Source organism: Desmodus rotundus, chromosome 12, assembly GCF_022682495.2.
Source record: "Desmodus rotundus isolate HL8 chromosome 12, HLdesRot8A.1, whole genome shotgun sequence".
Lineage (NCBI taxonomy): Eukaryota > Metazoa > Chordata > Mammalia > Chiroptera > Phyllostomidae > Desmodus > Desmodus rotundus.
Window position 1 is genome coordinate 77,149,309 of NC_071398.1, and position 16,141 is coordinate 77,165,449.

At 44.2% G+C, this 16,141-nt stretch overlaps 2 protein-coding genes across 4 annotated transcripts; both read right to left on the reverse strand.

Moving 5' to 3' along the window:
* Positions 1 to 800: 800 nt before the first annotated feature.
* On the reverse strand, positions 801 to 15,684 carry BCL9 (BCL9 transcription coactivator). 3 transcript variants are annotated; one of them, XM_024574559.4, is made up of 7 exons: positions 15,545 to 15,684; positions 14,534 to 14,628; positions 12,921 to 13,110; positions 11,336 to 11,435; positions 5,896 to 8,134; positions 4,410 to 4,670; positions 801 to 3,142 (listed from the first exon to the last, which is right to left on the reverse strand). In XM_024574559.4, exons 1-7 carry the CDS (start codon positions 15,595 to 15,597, stop codon positions 2,025 to 2,027), a joined length of 4,056 nt encoding a protein of 1,351 aa, XP_024430327.2. In that variant the 5' UTR covers positions 15,598 to 15,684; the 3' UTR covers positions 801 to 2,024. The 3 variants fall into 3 exon arrangements, with proteins under 3 accessions (XP_024430327.2, XP_024430319.2, XP_045037536.2); XM_024574551.4 differs by having other exon boundaries at positions 801 to 3,106; positions 14,312 to 14,628; XM_045181601.3 differs by having other exon boundaries at positions 14,312 to 14,628.
* LOC128779649 (uncharacterized) lies at positions 15,621 to 15,845 on the reverse strand. The gene has a single exon (XM_071220048.1). It carries the CDS (start codon positions 15,843 to 15,845, stop codon positions 15,621 to 15,623), a length of 225 nt encoding a protein of 74 aa, XP_071076149.1.
* Positions 15,846 to 16,141: the final 296 nt, after the last annotated feature.

Sequence of the window (16,141 nt, forward strand, 5' to 3'; positions counted from 1 at the left end):
AATAGTATCTCAAGATAATGTTCAGCAGTGGGAACCAGGGTTGCTCCTCTGCCTTCAACTATGATTTCATGGCTCAGGTAGGAACAGTATAGGACAAATCTACAAGAAAATACTCAATAGCAAGAAATATACTTCCTCTGTGAAGGCACTTTATATTTGGGTTGGCCAAAAAGTTCATTTGTTTTTTTCCATTAAGATGGCTCTAGTGGTGCTTAGTTGTCTTTAACTTCATTCGAAACAACTGTTAGATTGTATTGTGACAGCTGTCATGATCAGCAATGCATTAAAAAAGAAAAATCAAAATTGGTGAATTTTTGTGTAGCCATTTTAATACTGAAGATGGAAGAAAATAAGCAACATTTTCAGCATATTATGCTTTATTTCAAGAAAGGTAAAAATACAACCAAAAGGCAAAAAAAAAAATTGTGCAGTGTATGGAGAAGGTACTCTGACTGATTGACTGTCAAAAGTGGTTTGCAAAGTCTTGTCCTGGAGATTTCTCACTGGACTATGTTCCACTATTGGGTAGATCAACTGAAGTTGATAGATATCAAATCGAGACATTAATTGAGAGCAATCAACTTTATACTACATGGGAGATAGCTGACATACTTAAAAAATCCACATCAATAAAGTTCTTGGTGAAAATGAAAAACGCGTCTTTTATGGAAAAAACTAAATGGATTTTTTAGCCAACCCAATACTTCCCCAAACCTGCACCCTGTCAATGAACTCCACTACACAGATGCTATGCTTCTGAGTCACATGGCAAGAGGTATCCAAATAAACGAAAAAGGCAGTTCAGTTTTGTAAGAAACAATATATTTTATTTTTCTGACACCACAGCTCTGGTGAGTGGTTTTGTACCAAATTTAATGTAGGTTACACAGAACGTTTTACGCGTGGGAGGGGAGAGGGGAAGAACCACAAAATTAAAAAAAAAATCCTGGGTAGCTTTTAGCATCTGTTTCATTCCCACATTCATAAAATTCATTTGGGAATTCCTAATAAAAGGAAAACAAAAAACAAGGTAGGCAGGGAAGGGTATATTGGGGAAGAAAAGATGGAAAAGAAGACCCTCACATATCCCAAAGACAGGCCTCTCCATCCAGAAGCCAGGATGATGCCCAGCATGGAAGGCGAGTTTTTGTCATATTTCCCCAAAATAAAACCATGTATTGCAGCTGCCAAAGGGAAAAAGAGAAGAGGGAAGCAGGGGTCACCCGTGGAGACACAGGGAAGAAAACACACTTAACCAAGGAAGTGGGGAAGGACAGGGGAGGGAAAACCAGAGAAAAATGTGATGGTGGATTTGCAGACTTGGAGAGAGCGCTAAAGAGCACTTGAACTGAAAAACAAAATGTCCTAGATGTTATTTTTAAAAAGAAAAATTTCCCCCTCCCCCCACCCCTTGCTGAACTTAGTTCCTTTTTTTTGTGCTTTTCATTAATACTCTGCTCTGAGGTTGTAGTTTGGTTTTTCTATACACTGGAGTTGAAAGAAAATAGTCCAAAGGTCTGAAGATGGATTCTCCACCTAAAGTAAACAGCCCAGCATTCCTGTTCTCCTCCTGTCCCAAAGACTAAAGTCTCTGCTAAAATTCCTTTTACAATATAGTACAGTACACAAAATAATAAAGCCCAAAGCAAAAAACAAACCAAAAAAGAATCCTGGGAGAAGCCAGTCCAAAGGACGTAAACATACAGAGAATGGTGCAACACATGACCGATGGCAATTCTAAAGCACAGCTAGATTCCCAAAAGTAGGTGCCATCATGGGATACCCAAGTCCACAAAAATAATTTTTAAAAAATAAATCTTAAAAAAAAAACACACCTGTTGATTAAATGAATCATTTGTTTTCAGGTAAATCCATACATTCTCGAGTTCCCCCCTCCCCCAAAGGAGCCCTCGGGTCTCTGTTCTCCTATTGCATGATCAACAGTCTCCTGGAACTCCCCCAAAGCAGCCCTCAGGACCTGAAATCTCATCTTGATAAGGATCAGCACATCCAATCTTAGCAGCTTAAAACATCATGTTTCCTGGATTGGCAGGTCCTTGGCTAAATCCACCCATGCTCACGTCAGTGGCCATGCCCCGGGGCCTCATCTGTGGGGGGATCATGATGTTCTGTTGGGGTCCCATCATGCCCTGCATGGACATCATCATGCCTGGAGAGCCCACAGGCCCAGGGTGGGTGTAGAGCCCAGCAGGTCCCCGATCCTTGCCAGGAATCATGCCCACGGCAGCAGCTGGATTGCTCATCAGGGTGGGCTGGCCGGGCATTGTAGATTGTGCTGGTGACATCATCCGATGGTGAGGTCCCATCATGCCTTGCTGGAGAAAGGCTGGTGGTCTCATTGGGTTGTGTCCTGACATGGATGGAGCTGTGCCAAGAGGGATGTCCGGAGTTCCCACAGGCCCTGGACCTCCCATGCCAGGTAATGCTAGTCCCATTCTGGGGGCTTGTTCGCCCATAATCCCCTGCATGTGCGAAAACCCAGGACCAGGACCCTGGGGCTGTTTACGGCCTGGGACTTCCCCTCGAGGGAAATATTGCAGTGTCTGGCTAGGCTTCTCAGACGGAATAATGCGAGACAGATCAAATTCAGGGATTCCGGTGGCTCCAGGTCGAATGACCTCCTGCAGATCTGGGTCTGTAAACACTGAAGGCATGCTATTCCCCAGGACAGCAAAGGAGTCAGGACCCCCTGGGCCTCCAGGCTTACAAAGTGCTGCATCTGCTGTACTCTGGGGCAGATTGCTGGGGCGGCCAAGGGGACCTTCTCCTGGGAAACCCATACCTCCTGGGAAGTTGCCCTGCCCCCCACTGGCGCCATTGTGAGGGAAAGGAACCTGCTGTGGAGGAGACTGTACTGGAGGGAAGCCCTGGGGAAAGCCCATTCGTCCTTGAGGTACCATTGGAGGCTCCTGGGACCCATGCCCCATGATAGGATTGTGTGACATCAAGCCTGGCCCCATTGGGACCCCATGAGGAGGTATGTTGGGTCCCATGGCATTCGGAGAGGGCATCTGATTGGAGTGAGAAAGTGGCTGGGTCATTCCCATTGGGCTCAGGGTTGGCATCGGGACCACGGGGTTTGGACCTGAAATTCGAGGATTCTGTGTATTAATGCCCATTCCTAGAAAAATAAAAATATCAAAGGAATCAACTTAACTAAAAGCAACTCAGAAGAACTGTAATAAATCAAATTAACAAAAAAATTATTGTGCATAAGATGTGCATGGTACTAAACTAGGAATATATACAACACACTACTCCTGCCCTCAATAAGATTATAACACATTCAGGGGCAAACAAAGCAACAGCTCAGCAAGACAGTATATTATTGTCTTAAATTATACGACATAGAGTATGTGGAAGACAGCTAGGAAGAAAGTCTCCTGTGTGAGAAGTTACAAATAAATATGCAAGTGAGTATATAATATTCTTCATTTAGAAACATTTAATATATAAGCAAACAATTTGTCTGAATGATTTAAGTATGGTCCTTTTTTTGAGAAGGAGAATTACGTAGTCCTGTAAGTCCAAGAATCAGAAATAATAACAAGGAAACCAAATAGGCCTTCATCAATTGACATTTGGCATTATCATTTTCTACTGCCTTACACAGAAAGCATTGAAATGTTAAAGAAATGGTAACTTTTAATGAAAAAGGAAAGCATGTAGGTTCTACCATGTAGTCTGGGACATTTAAATATTTGGTCTTTCTATGCAGTTACTACTGAGTATATAAGGATGGTGCTTACGCTGTCTACACAGCATATCTAACCTGATTAATTCAGATTGCTGATACATAGAGAGTTTCTACCAATCAGAATGGCTGAAAAGTCATGGTCTCTCTGCAGATCACCTTCACCACCTCAGATGATTTCCTTTAGTGTTTAGTGAGATTTGGGGGGCAGGAGGTAGAGAGGAGCGAAGGAGTACAGGAATACAGAATGAAGGAATTTTCTCTCTCTAGTTCTAAAGAAAAGTGCTTCTCTAGGAAATAGGGGCTTTCCACTGTCTGAAATCCTGTGGCTGCTTGTGGTTTGAGGCTGCCCTTTCAGGAAAATACTTGAGAATTAAAGATATTCCAATCAACATGTTAAAATTAAACTGCCTTCAGTATTGCTCCAGAAGGACCCCCCAAAAAAAACCCAGGTGACAGAAGTATCAGAACTTCTATAAGGATCTATAAGGAACCTGCTTTCTTATAAACACATACTGAATCAAGCTAATAAAAAATTGTTATTATCTTCCTCTAGTCAAGACACTTAAATTCTATTGAAACTCAGATGGTATATTTTTCAATTTGTTGAACCTCCATCTACTGGGTCTACAGTCATCAAGAAAACATGCAATAAGTTTCTTGTCTACCACATCCTGTCTTCCTGATTTCTTACCTGGCATGTTATTCATTGATGGCAAGTTGGGAGAACGAGCTGGAGGGGAGTCGTCATCTGAGCTGGCCACAGTCTTGATAGCATCGTGGTATAATGGGGTGGAACTGGGCATTGCGAACTTGGACATTCGAGACATCATTATGGACAGTGGGTTCTGGGACAGGGTTGGCTCTGGAGGCATAGTGTACGGTGTGCTAGAAGACAGACTTCCCGGGATATTCACAGAGGCAGACTGGCTAGCTGTGGGAGGTGGGGGGCCCCCTACAAGCAAAAGAAAACAATGGGCAGGGAATTAGATTTCTCTTGAAGGCTAGTGGTCCTATAATTATGAACTAGCAAGGCCAGGAATGAAACAGAGGAACAGGACAGTGTTATTAGACCCAGGACACAAATCATCAATCTTCTAGTCAAGCTCGGTACGTGTGCTGAGGGAGACAGTGGTGTGATTTGGAGGTGACAAATCTGCAGAGGGGAAGACAAACACACCAAGAGCGCATTAAAAATATTAGTTCAAGCTTGGGAACACAAGGTTTACCCACAACTATTTCACTGAAAAGAATGCAGAATAAGTGGATTGCTCCCTTGTGAGCTGCAGTTTAGAATTCAACTCAGGGATTAGTATGCTGTGAAGCCAGACTAGTGCTCTGACCTGAGGTACTAACCCATCACCCTACACGCATTCTTGATTAATTTATAAAAGACATCTGAACTAAAAAGGTCTGAGGGGCTATTCCACTGTACAGATTTTGTGAAATGCTATACAACAGAGAGAAACACTTTAGCTTGTAAGATAAATCAATCTTATTCTGATTTTAGTCTTTCTCAAATGGAGACAGCTCAGACCTAGTGTTTACAATTTACACCTCAGTGCTCACCTTCCACTGACCACCTCTGGTCCTATTCACAACCACCATTATCAACGAGAGCTTCTCCTAGCAGGAAAATGCCAATAAATTGTAGCTGATCTGTGAGAATAGCAGTCTACTAAGGAGGTTTGGTAACTGTTTCTGTGGTTAACATACATTTATGAGAACCACTGAAGTCTCTCAGAAGCCTCCCTTCTTTGCTAAGGACTATATTCAGAATTCCTTGACACAAGGGCAGCCCTTTGAAGTGGGTGGGTCTAATATTTAAAGAAGCCATATTTATCCATTGTTGACATTTTGTTTTGCCAAAATGTGTTCACTGTGCAAATGCAAATTGTTCTGTGAAATTACACAGATTTCCCATTTCCCTTCTCCTTTAACAATCCTATTCGGCAAGTGTATTCAGCACTAAGAGCCTGTTTTCTTTGCCAGGATCAGGAACTTGTGCATAACCCAATGGAAGTACTGGGCATGCACCTTGCCAAGAAATATGTCCATCTCTGCAAAGGCCACCTCCTGTGGTTGCACAATCAAGTGAGGACACCAGCTTTCTTAAAATAAAACAGGCTTTTGCAATCTCTAGCTACAAGGTGCAACTGTGAGGATGTGAGCATACTGACCTGACTCTACACTCCCCAGCATGGCTGGGGAGGCCATCGTTAGGGGTGCTTTATGGTTTGGAGGGATCCCAGGACTCTGAAGGGGAGGTTTTGGAGAGGAGGTCCATCCAGGTGATGGGGCAGGAAGTGATGGAGACTTGAGGTGAACAGGTGAAGCAGCAGCAGACCCCAGAACAGGTGGGGACTTAATGGAAGCAGCAGCAGCTGGCCCTGCCAGCATGCCTGCCAGCTGCGATGGAGTCTGGGGGGACTTGAGGTTCCCGGAGGGTGAGCCCAACATTGGTGACTGAACTTGGCGCATTGTGGGCGATTTCAAAGGGTTAATGCCTGGGGAATGCACCTGGCTGCCTGCCACAGATATATCCAAAGGCTTCCGCCCCAGGCCACGCTGAACTGGAGGAGCTGTATTGAGGCTAGTGGGGTTACTGGAAGGGTTGAGAGGTAGTGGTGGCATATGACTGAGCCGGCTGTTAGTCCTTTGGTCAGGCCCAACTGATTCTCTGAGATTCCGCAAGCCACTGTTGCTGCCTGGACCCTGAGACATGGGGAGGAATGGCCTGGGGCCCATGCCATACTCTTGCTGAGGGTGCTCACCAAATGGCAGGGGTACCATCTTCTGCTGAGCAGGCAGCATGTCTGCGCCACCAGGGCGTAATTTCATCATCTCCTCAGGGCCCGCCCCAGCCTCTCTCATCTTCTGAGGTATCATCTGAGAGTTGGATCCCATGTTGATGTTTAGACTGACCTCTCCCTTCATCCCACTAGGAACCACCCCAAATTCAAGTTCCCGACCAGGGCCCATCTGTGGAGGCATTCCTTTTGGAAAGTCACCCCTGGAAGGACTCAGAGGGCCCTCAACTGGTATTCGAGGAAAAATGGGATTATTCCCAGAATCAGTATGTCGCTGGGAGCCTGGGATCATCCTATTCATCTCCATGCTGGGCCTGATACCATCTATACTCATCCCCGGAGGGAGACCCAGCTGTTTCTCTGCCAGTTGCTGTTGAAAGATCTCTTCAGACAATCCCTGGGGGTTCGGGAAGCGCTCCCCTCGGCCAGGACCACTGAAGACGCCCTGGCCAGGTGGGAAGTTTCGACCATCTGGGATTTTTGGCACATCATCTGGCCAACTGACTCCAGAAAGACCTGGTCTAGATGCCGGGTTGGGGATATTTGGCCCCTCCATTTCAGAGTTTATCATCCCTGCAAAGCCAGGGAGGCGCATCTGGCTCCCTGGCATGTTGGGGTGGGGAGCTATGCCCCTCGGGGGCAGAGAATGTGGCATGTTGATCCCATCAGCAAATGGCTCTGCACCCCCAGGTCCCCAGCCTTCACTGGGGGTCATCTGGTATGGAGGGGGAGGCCCTCGGGCCACTCCTCGAGGTCCATGCTGATGGATCATCATGTCCTGGAGGGAGCACTGCTGCACAACCACTTGCTCCTGCTTTCTCCTCTTCTCTTCATAAAACTCCTGCTGCAATTTCAGCCAAGCTATCTGCTCAGGGGTCATATGATCCAAGTGGTCGGGTCCCATGGGCCCAGACTGAGAGTTCATGGAAGATGGAACCATTTCATCTGGAGAAAAGGGCACATCTCTATGTCCTTGAGGGCCAAATGGAGCTCCCACATCTGTCCGGGGCCCAGGTCCCTTACCTAGGCTTTGGGATTGAGCCATCATGGCCTGTATTGGGCCTTCTGGTTTTTTCTGAGGTCCATCTAATACCCCAGTATTCTGCTGGGGTCCCCCACTTTGTCCTGTGAATTCTTTCTCATCAGGGAAAAGCATTCGTTGGATATCTCTGAGCGTTTGTAAGGAGCGCTCCCGGTGCTCCAGCTGTTCCTGAGACAGTCCATCAGGGTTCTCTCCCAGTGTGGGGGGCTCTCCACTGGACACTGGTGGAGGCGGTGGGGCTTTGGAATCTGCTGATGAGCTATTGCTCCCCTGAGAGACAGGGGTCACTGCTCGGTTGTTGGGCGTCAAGTTGGGCCCGGTACCATCTGGGGGCAGTGGAGTGGAGCTGGCAGGACTGCCTACAGAAGAAATCAGTTTGTTTTCTACCCCAGGACTATCCTGGTCCAGGGGCCGCGGGGGTGCGGCAGGCTTGGGTGCTGGTGCCGGAATGGGTGGAGTTGGCTGTAGTCTGGTATTCTGGGAAGAATTCTGGTCCTGGCTGGCTGGAGCTGAGGGCTGTTGTGTGAGAGGTTTCATGTCATTCCGAAGAGCGGATATCTGTGTATTCTGAAGATAAATGAGATTTAAAAGTTAAAAATCATTGGTAAATTGAATAGAAAGGCAATTAAAAGAGCAAGATATGCTATAAAGGACTCATTCCAGTCACACAAATCTACCCTGACACTTGCTGTAAAATCGCTAGTGTACAATCCCACTTTGACATGGAGACATTTTGATTTTTTTTTCTTCCACTTTACTGTCAAATGGCATTGTCCTCCCCTGGCTGAAGATTAGGTTTCAATAACTATAAGCATGCCAGGGAGAGCCACTCTGCCAAAGTGAATATATTTGAGTATCTATTTCGAGGAACAGGTTTGATATCACATGTCTACTATGTGTTTCTGATTCAGGGCGAGATTAGTTTCTTGGTATGTGGGAGGTTGTACCTAACACCTTTTTCTTTCCCTGAAAGTATAACTTATAATGCAGACATCTCATTATCAATCAAAAGGCCTGATGTTTTCAGCTGAAACAGAAAGTACTTGTTATAGCCCCATCCTCTACCAGCCAAAAGCCACAGGCAAGGCCACCCCATTTCAGTGTCTCTTCTGGCAGAGTGATGACCAACATACTCCACTCCTTGAGTTTCTAGGGAGCCTGGCACCTCTGGTTTCTGTTTTCAGTTTGTGATCACTGATTCTATATTTGATAAGAATTTGTACATTAACCGTAGTAAGATAATCTGCAGGCAGGAAGTGTCTGTGGAGAAATCTGAGGCTATCTAGCTCATGGTGTCTCTTTATCTGTTCTTTCCAATGGACAGCAGACAGCCCTTTTTACAGGCTGGATGATTGCCTTATTATTATTTATTAAGTAGTAATGCATACTGAGCCCTGGGTAAAAGCATACTCACCTACAGCAGGTGACATGAATGCTGTTAGTATTTGGAAGAAGGACGTGTATGTTCTGGGTCTAAACTTTGGCACTGCTTGAGTTACTAAGGAACAGAACTGACCAGCCTACAAACAGCACCTCAGAGATCTTTCACCAGCCTCCAGGGAGCCACATGATCCCTTTTTGGTGTTCATTTGCTCCTACCTGTTCACTTAATCCAGTCTGTGTTTCCAAAACCCTAAGGATCTTACTTACCTCTCCACCTCCTCTCTGGAATGTTTACCGGTATATCTTTGCATAGGAACAGTTTTTGTTGCACAAACACAAAGACACATCTTTTTTTTTAAATTTTATTGTTGTTCAAGTACAGTTGTCTGCGTTTACTCAAAGACACATCTTTGAGTGTTCATATTCTGTGACTGTGTATAAGTATTTTTCACTTGCAGGTGTCTATGCACGTACATCTGCAGACTGGTGTGGGTCAGGATTGGCTGAATCTACAGGACTCTGTATGGTCAAAGTATTTTCCACATCTGACTCTTTAAGGAGACTGTGGGATCACCTTCATTTCCTTCCAGTGCCATTTTAAGTTTGGTTTTGTCAGCCAAGTTTTCTTTGCTGGGGGTGGGCACTGATTTCAAATAAGGTGACCATGACAGAAGAAATACTTTAGTACCATCCTTTTTTATACTTTTTCTTTTATTTTGTATCCTCACCCAAGGACATTTTGAGAGAGAGGAAGGGAGAGAGGAAAGGAGAGAGAAAAACATTGATGTGAGAGAGAAGCATCAATTGGTTGCCTCTTATAGGTTCCCCGACAGGGGACTGAACCTGCAACCTAGGCATGTGCGCTGACTGGTAATGGAACCCGCAATCTTTTGGTTATAGGACAACTTCCCAACCAACTGAGCCACACTGGTCAGGGACAGTACCATCCTTTTTATTTTAGATTTGGAGCGATGGTGATTTGATAATTCCCAATTTCCTGCTTAACTCCTTTTCTGATTTAATTTTACCATCAGAGAAGGTGGAGGTAAAAACTGTATTAAAATCTATCATTAAGCCCTGACTGGTGTGGTTCAATGGGTTGGGCATCATCCCACAGACCAAAGGGTTGTTGGTTCAATTCCCAGTCAGGGCACATGCCTGGGTTTCAGGCCAGGTCCCTGGTGGGGGCATGTGAGAGGTAACCACACACTGATGTTTCTCTCTCTTTCTCTTTCTCCCTCCCTTCTCCTCTCTCTAAAAATAAATAAATAAATACAATCTCTTTTAGAAAATCTGTCATTGTCAATAAGATGTTGGTTGAATTGCATTGTATCCTGTGCATCCTAAGACAATATAAAATTTTAATTTATATAAATATAAATTAAAACACATTTATACAGATAGATACACACATACTTTAAATACTAGATATGCCCATCCTCTGTCCTTGCATAGTAGAGATGCATGCGGAAAATGAAATTTCTTTTTCAAGACTAGGAAAGCCCAAACTCTGTTATGTTAATAGAGAGGAGCTTTGTTGATATACAACATATACAAAACAACATATACATATTTTATTTTGAATTGTCACTTCAGTCATTTATTGCCATTTAACTTTTCCCATGTTCAAGAGTAATCCCAGTATTAGATGTTATGCTTCCTGAAAGCAGAGATTGTCTTGAACCTCACAGTGTCCCCATAGCATTCAGTGAAATGCCTTAACAATGCCAGACACAAAAAAATATCTTTTGGTTTAATTTGGTACACTACCTATATTAAAATAACCACCGTATGCTTTTTCTAATGTAGTTTATGTTAAGTGCTTTAAGTTCCAGGCAGGAAACAGACTAACATTTATTATAATTTTGAAAATATCAAGCAATTAAAAGTATTCAATACTTTTAACTACTCTCATTTTGAAATAAATGAGAATCATTTTGAAAGTCACCAAGACTCTGATTTATGACTTTATGATTCTATGACTTTATGATTTATTGGCATGAACTCCACTATTGTAGTTTTAGTTGTTGCTTTAGTTCTGTTCTTCAACTAGCTCAAGAGTGTTTTGTTTTTAAATCCTGCTTTAATCACAGGGCCTGAATTTAGATTTTCCCAGAGACAGTTACATGAAGGAAATCCTAAGATATGTATCTAACCCTTTTTTATTTCCCATCTTTTCCCTCCTAGTAATTCATCAATATTACCAGCTGGCTAGTAGAAAAGGCCAGTACAGTGTGATAGGCCTCAAACCACAATGCCAAAATTAGGTTAAATGCCCAGAATGTAGTTTATAACATCAAGACTCTTGCCCTATGGATGACATGCTCCATCTCCCACCTTTAGTCAGAACCTTTAAATCATTATTTCAATTCCAAAATGACATACCACGGGGGCTGTGCTTCTCTCTGTCTTGCTATTTGAGATGTTCTGGATGTGGAAAGAGACGATTGTTTCAACCTGGCCCTTCAATACCGCTTCCGCAGCTCTACAAAGACAAAAATGCACACACTAGGGCTTGTTTCTAGTTCGCTTACTCTAAGTCCAAAGCACTTTCACCCCATACTGAACTTGTAAGAGGGAGGAAGGAGAAGTATAAAGAACCACCAGAAATGTTAAAGAAATCAGCAGAAATAGGTTGTCGTTATATGAGGGGGGACCCAAAAAACCCCTGCAATTTATTTATAAAAAAGTATGTATTTATTTTTACATTTTAATCTTCGGTCACGTTCAAAATACTTTCCATTTGATGCAATACACCTATTGAGACTTTCTTCCACTACTCAAAACAGTTTTTGAACTTGTTGATTTTGATCCCTTTTAGTGCTTCTGCCATTTTTTGTTTCTCAGCAAAATGTTTCCCTTTGAGGACTTTTTCATCAGGGGAAACAAAAAAGTTGCTCGGGGCAGGGTGAGATCAGGTGAATAGGAAGGGTGGGGCGCAGGGGTCATGTCCTGTTGGTCAAAAACTGCTCAACACTCAGTGCGGTGTGGGCAGGTGCAGCGGGCGTGCTCATAAATCTCCCATCACGACGTGGACAAAGGTGTTAAAAGAGTCTTCAAAAAAAAATTCACTGAAGCCTAATACAGCCACTCACAATACCACCAGCTGGTGCACTGATACAGATGGGTTCCTAGAACACTCATCTAGTGGGGGAACCCTGTACTACAAGGGGCATGGCCTCCAGAAGATAATTCGTTTTTGGGGAGCCCCCCCCTCACATGTCTACCATTTACCATTAAACTTCTTGAAATTAAAAGATAGCCATTAGCAAATCTCAAAAGAGGCATTAAAAAAAACCCAAGATTTTCTCCCTCAAACCAATATACCATGGTGGGTATTTTATAGAGAATCCTAGTTCAAAATCCCAACCTGAGAAGGGTGAACATGAAATCTCATAACACCTAATGATACTAAGGCTGTCAAAATTCACTTTGTATATTAATTTTAAAATCTTAATTGAAAAGAAAGTCAGAAACCTGTATGTAGGCTATATTCACATTTTTAATAAATAAATAAGTAAAAACCCATTGACCCATCCATCCACCAAAAACACATGTACCAAAATGTTCAGAGTAGTTATCTTGATGAATTCCAGAGATGTTTTTCTTTTTAGTTACTTACATTTTTTTTAACTATTCCAAAAATAAACACGTATTTACTTACGTCATTTAAAGAAAGAATACTAAGGTATAAAAAAGTGTATGGCACAATCAATCCCTTTTGTGTTTAAGAAGGCATATATGTATGTTTGCATAAGCACAAAATATTTCTGGAAGGAAAGCCAAGGAAGTTATCATTGTGGCTGCCTCTGTGGAGTGGGGCTGGGTAGGTTTTATATTTTATTTTACCTCTTTCTATCTGTTAACTTTAAGTGGTGGGGGGGAGAGGTGGGGAAGAAAAGTATCAATAAGAACTTAGGCGTCCAAACATGCAAACCAAGCCAACAGCAAGACCCAGCCATCAACTTACTTATTGGCCATCTCAGTAGAAAACACATACACCACTTTGGCTGGAGTCTTCTGAGCAGGTGTGGGCTCTGGGACAGTAGTCTGGCCATGGGAGGGGGTGGAAGACCTGGGGGCCGTAGCATTTGACGGGGTCATCGAGTGTGGTGTGTGTTGTGAATCCTGGGACTTTATATGGTCAGCAGAATTACATTCTGAAAGAATAAAAAGACTCATGTCATAGAAAGAATAAAACTCTTTTCTGCCAGCATATACAACATCCTAACACAAACCCACCTTGAGAATTCTGAGGAAGTACCTTGCTAAGAGGAAACCCCTTTTACTCATAAAAACGGAAATATGCTTCTCTCTAAATGACTAAATTATAAAACATTCTTCCCCCATCTCCTTCTCTACCATACATCCTTCAGATAGTAGCATAAATGTCTCTTCTTCCTGGAAACCTCTTTGGAATCTCTTGGACTGTACCAGATACCCCTGCTAGTTGAACCCAGAGCCCCTAATTTCTCTTATTTTAGCATTTAGCATTTTACAAATGTTATCAAGGTTATTTAATGGTCTGTCTAGGTGCACTCAAATCCTTCAGGAGAGCAACTGTATCTGTCTTCCTGGTCATGCCACCACCCACACCCAGCACAGTGCTGGCACTAACAGGCTTCCCACAAACACCTGAGGGAGGAAGGAAAGACAGGTGAATATTCACCCAGGTTTTCATTTCTAATTTGGGTTTGAGAATCACACTTCCACTTCTTCAACACTAACTTCATGTTCTGGCCTGCAGTTATGATTTTTGGTCTTATACCAGGAGAAAAAAGGCCTAAAACCACATCCACTGATCCCATATTCTTGCTGGCTCACTCCATTTTTGTGCCCACCTGATCTCTATCACATGTAGCTACTCACTCCTGCCCCACTGAAATCAGCTGTGACAAACTTAGACTAGTGCCAGGAGTTCCCCTTGTGCCTACAACTCTGGAAAAATGGCAACCAGACAGCACAAAACCCAAGCTTTGGAGGATTAATCTCATGGAGAAGAAAAGGAAAGGCTAGAAAAACTGCTCCAGTGTGGGCCACCTGCATTGACTAACTGGAGCTACTGGCTTGACACTGAAGCACATCCATCAGAACATGGTTAGGGTCATAGAACATGTGACCATAACCCCCCAAAAACCTGCACATCCTTCAGAGCAAGAATTCCTCAATAAGGTGGTTCCAAACTATTCTTCAGTATAGGAAAATGGGAAGAAACAGTTCCATCTTAAACTGCAAACTCCTGAATCTGACACCTACACTCCTCTCTTGGCTGTTAGGTTCTCCAACATCCACCAATGTCAGAGAGGCCTTCCCTCAGGAATACCTACATCCCTCTGAGTCTCAAAGATCTTATAGACATACCTTTAATGTCAGAGTCATCGTTTGGAGTCCCAGGATCTCTCTGATCAAAGGAGTCGGCGGAAATACTTCGCTCCCTTTTCCCCTTGCCCTTGGCACCATTTCCAGCCCCATTCTTCAGCCCCATGCTCCCACCTGAGCCAGGGAGCGCTTTAGGGGTATGGCCCCCACTCTTGGAGTCACAGGGGGATGGCTGGGATTGGCTGGCTGAGCCCCCCTGTTTACCCTGATTGGAGAATTTGGAATCCAGCTGGGGGTTTCCAGATGGGGACATCACTGTAGGGGGACGAACCATCACCTCCTGCTTTGACTTAGGGCTACTAAAAGAGACAAATAACAAAGGGAGATCAGACACTGGATACAGCTGGTCATCACAAATTAGGGAGAAGCAGAAGCAGTGGGGTGGTTACTTGACGCCTCAGTAACCACCCCACGTTTCACCTTAGCAACTTGCTTGTTTGCTCCACCCCTGCTCCCATCTCAGAGAGGAGGACCAAATAGAGTGGCCTGCCACATGGGGACCCATCTGTAGGGCTTCTGTCAATAAAGTACAATGGTACACAGTCTTACACTAAGACTAGTGCAGAGTAAACAAATAGGCATCATGGAGATCAAAATACTACCCCCCGCAGCTGATGACATGGGTCAGCTGTAACGGGAGTCCAGCTTCCCTGCTGGAAAATATAAGCAGGTCCAGAAGAGTGCGGAAACCCTCTGTGACTGGCAGGTGAGGAAAACCCTCCGGATCTAACGCCCACCTCCCCAATAAGCAGCATCACGCAGAGCAGATACACTAACCCCTACCCCCCAGGGCACTAGGAAAAATTCTTGTAAAATGTCAATTCAAGTGCTATGGACCAGAGGAAGAAGCTTCACAGTCCAGGGGCCATTGTTTTAGTTCTGGAACCTTAGTCCTCCTCACTATTCCAGGCCTCAGTTCCCTCATTTGCCAAGGTGAGCACACTGTACTGAGTAGTCTTTAAGGTCATTTTGTTTGTGCTTTGGTGAGGAGAGAGTGGTAAGAAGAGGTCAAGAGATGATGGACAAAAGAATAGCAAAGAAAAACTCTGAACATAAATGTTGCCTGTTTACTATCCTATTACTATTTACATATTTTCTCTTCCTTTCCCCATTTGGTTTCATGTACTTCTAGTTCCACACATTGTTCTACCAATGAGTGTTCATGGTCCCCCTATGACATTTCCAAGTGGTCACAAGTGCAGCCCTTGCCCTTACCTCTGTGTGTTTCCTGATGGAGAGTTCCTCACTTTCGGGTTACTGGAATGCATTGATTGAAATCCTGAGCCTGCAGTCACAAACAGGGACGGGCTCCCCGAGTTCGTCTCGGGCTACAGCAGAAATGGATACTGAGGGCAGTGGCAGCAGCCCACTGCTTGCTGGGTGCGTCCCTTAGCGCTGGCCACCTGTATGCCTTTTTCCTCTTTGTTTTCCTCTGCTGTGGAAATGGGTCCTTTCCCCTTGCAGCTCCAGCATTCTCTGGGTGTGTGCCTCCTGCTGCCAAAGGAAAATCTCGCATCTCCAGGGCACACTGCATGAAAAGCCCACCCAGAAAAGAATTGGGCAAAAACACAGAGACACAGAATACTCTTAGAACAGGATCAAGGTTAAAGCACTAGCCAACTCAACAATGTAGCAGCTAGATCATTCCTCAGCTGCCATCAGGGTTAAAGGACAGGGCAATGTTCATATTCTGGCCCAAAGGCTCTGGTGCTAAAGCAGCTGAAAAGTGGCTAAGGCTTTCTGCCAAGCATACCAGCCTCCCACCCAAACATCATGTACCAGGCATTTGCAAGCAGATTCGAGAAAAACATT

Bases quoted from the DNA above. Each gene is read 5' to 3' on its own strand.
- BCL9 (XM_045181601.3), bottom strand. From the start codon at position 15,597: ATGCATTCCAGTAACCCGAAAGTGAGGAACTCTCCATCAGGAAACACA. The intron at 11,436-12,920 runs GTAAGTTGATGG...TTGTCTTTGTAG, and splicing joins TCTACTGAGATGGCCAATAA to AGCTGCGGAAGCGGTATTGA. The intron at 4,671-5,895 runs GTCAGTATGCTC...TTTTGCTTGTAG, and splicing joins GCTGGGGAGTGTAGAGTCAG to GGGGCCCCCCACCTCCCACA.
- LOC128779649 (XM_071220048.1), bottom strand. From the start codon at position 15,845: ATGCGAGATTTTCCTTTGGCAGCAGGAGGCACACACCCAGAGAATGCT.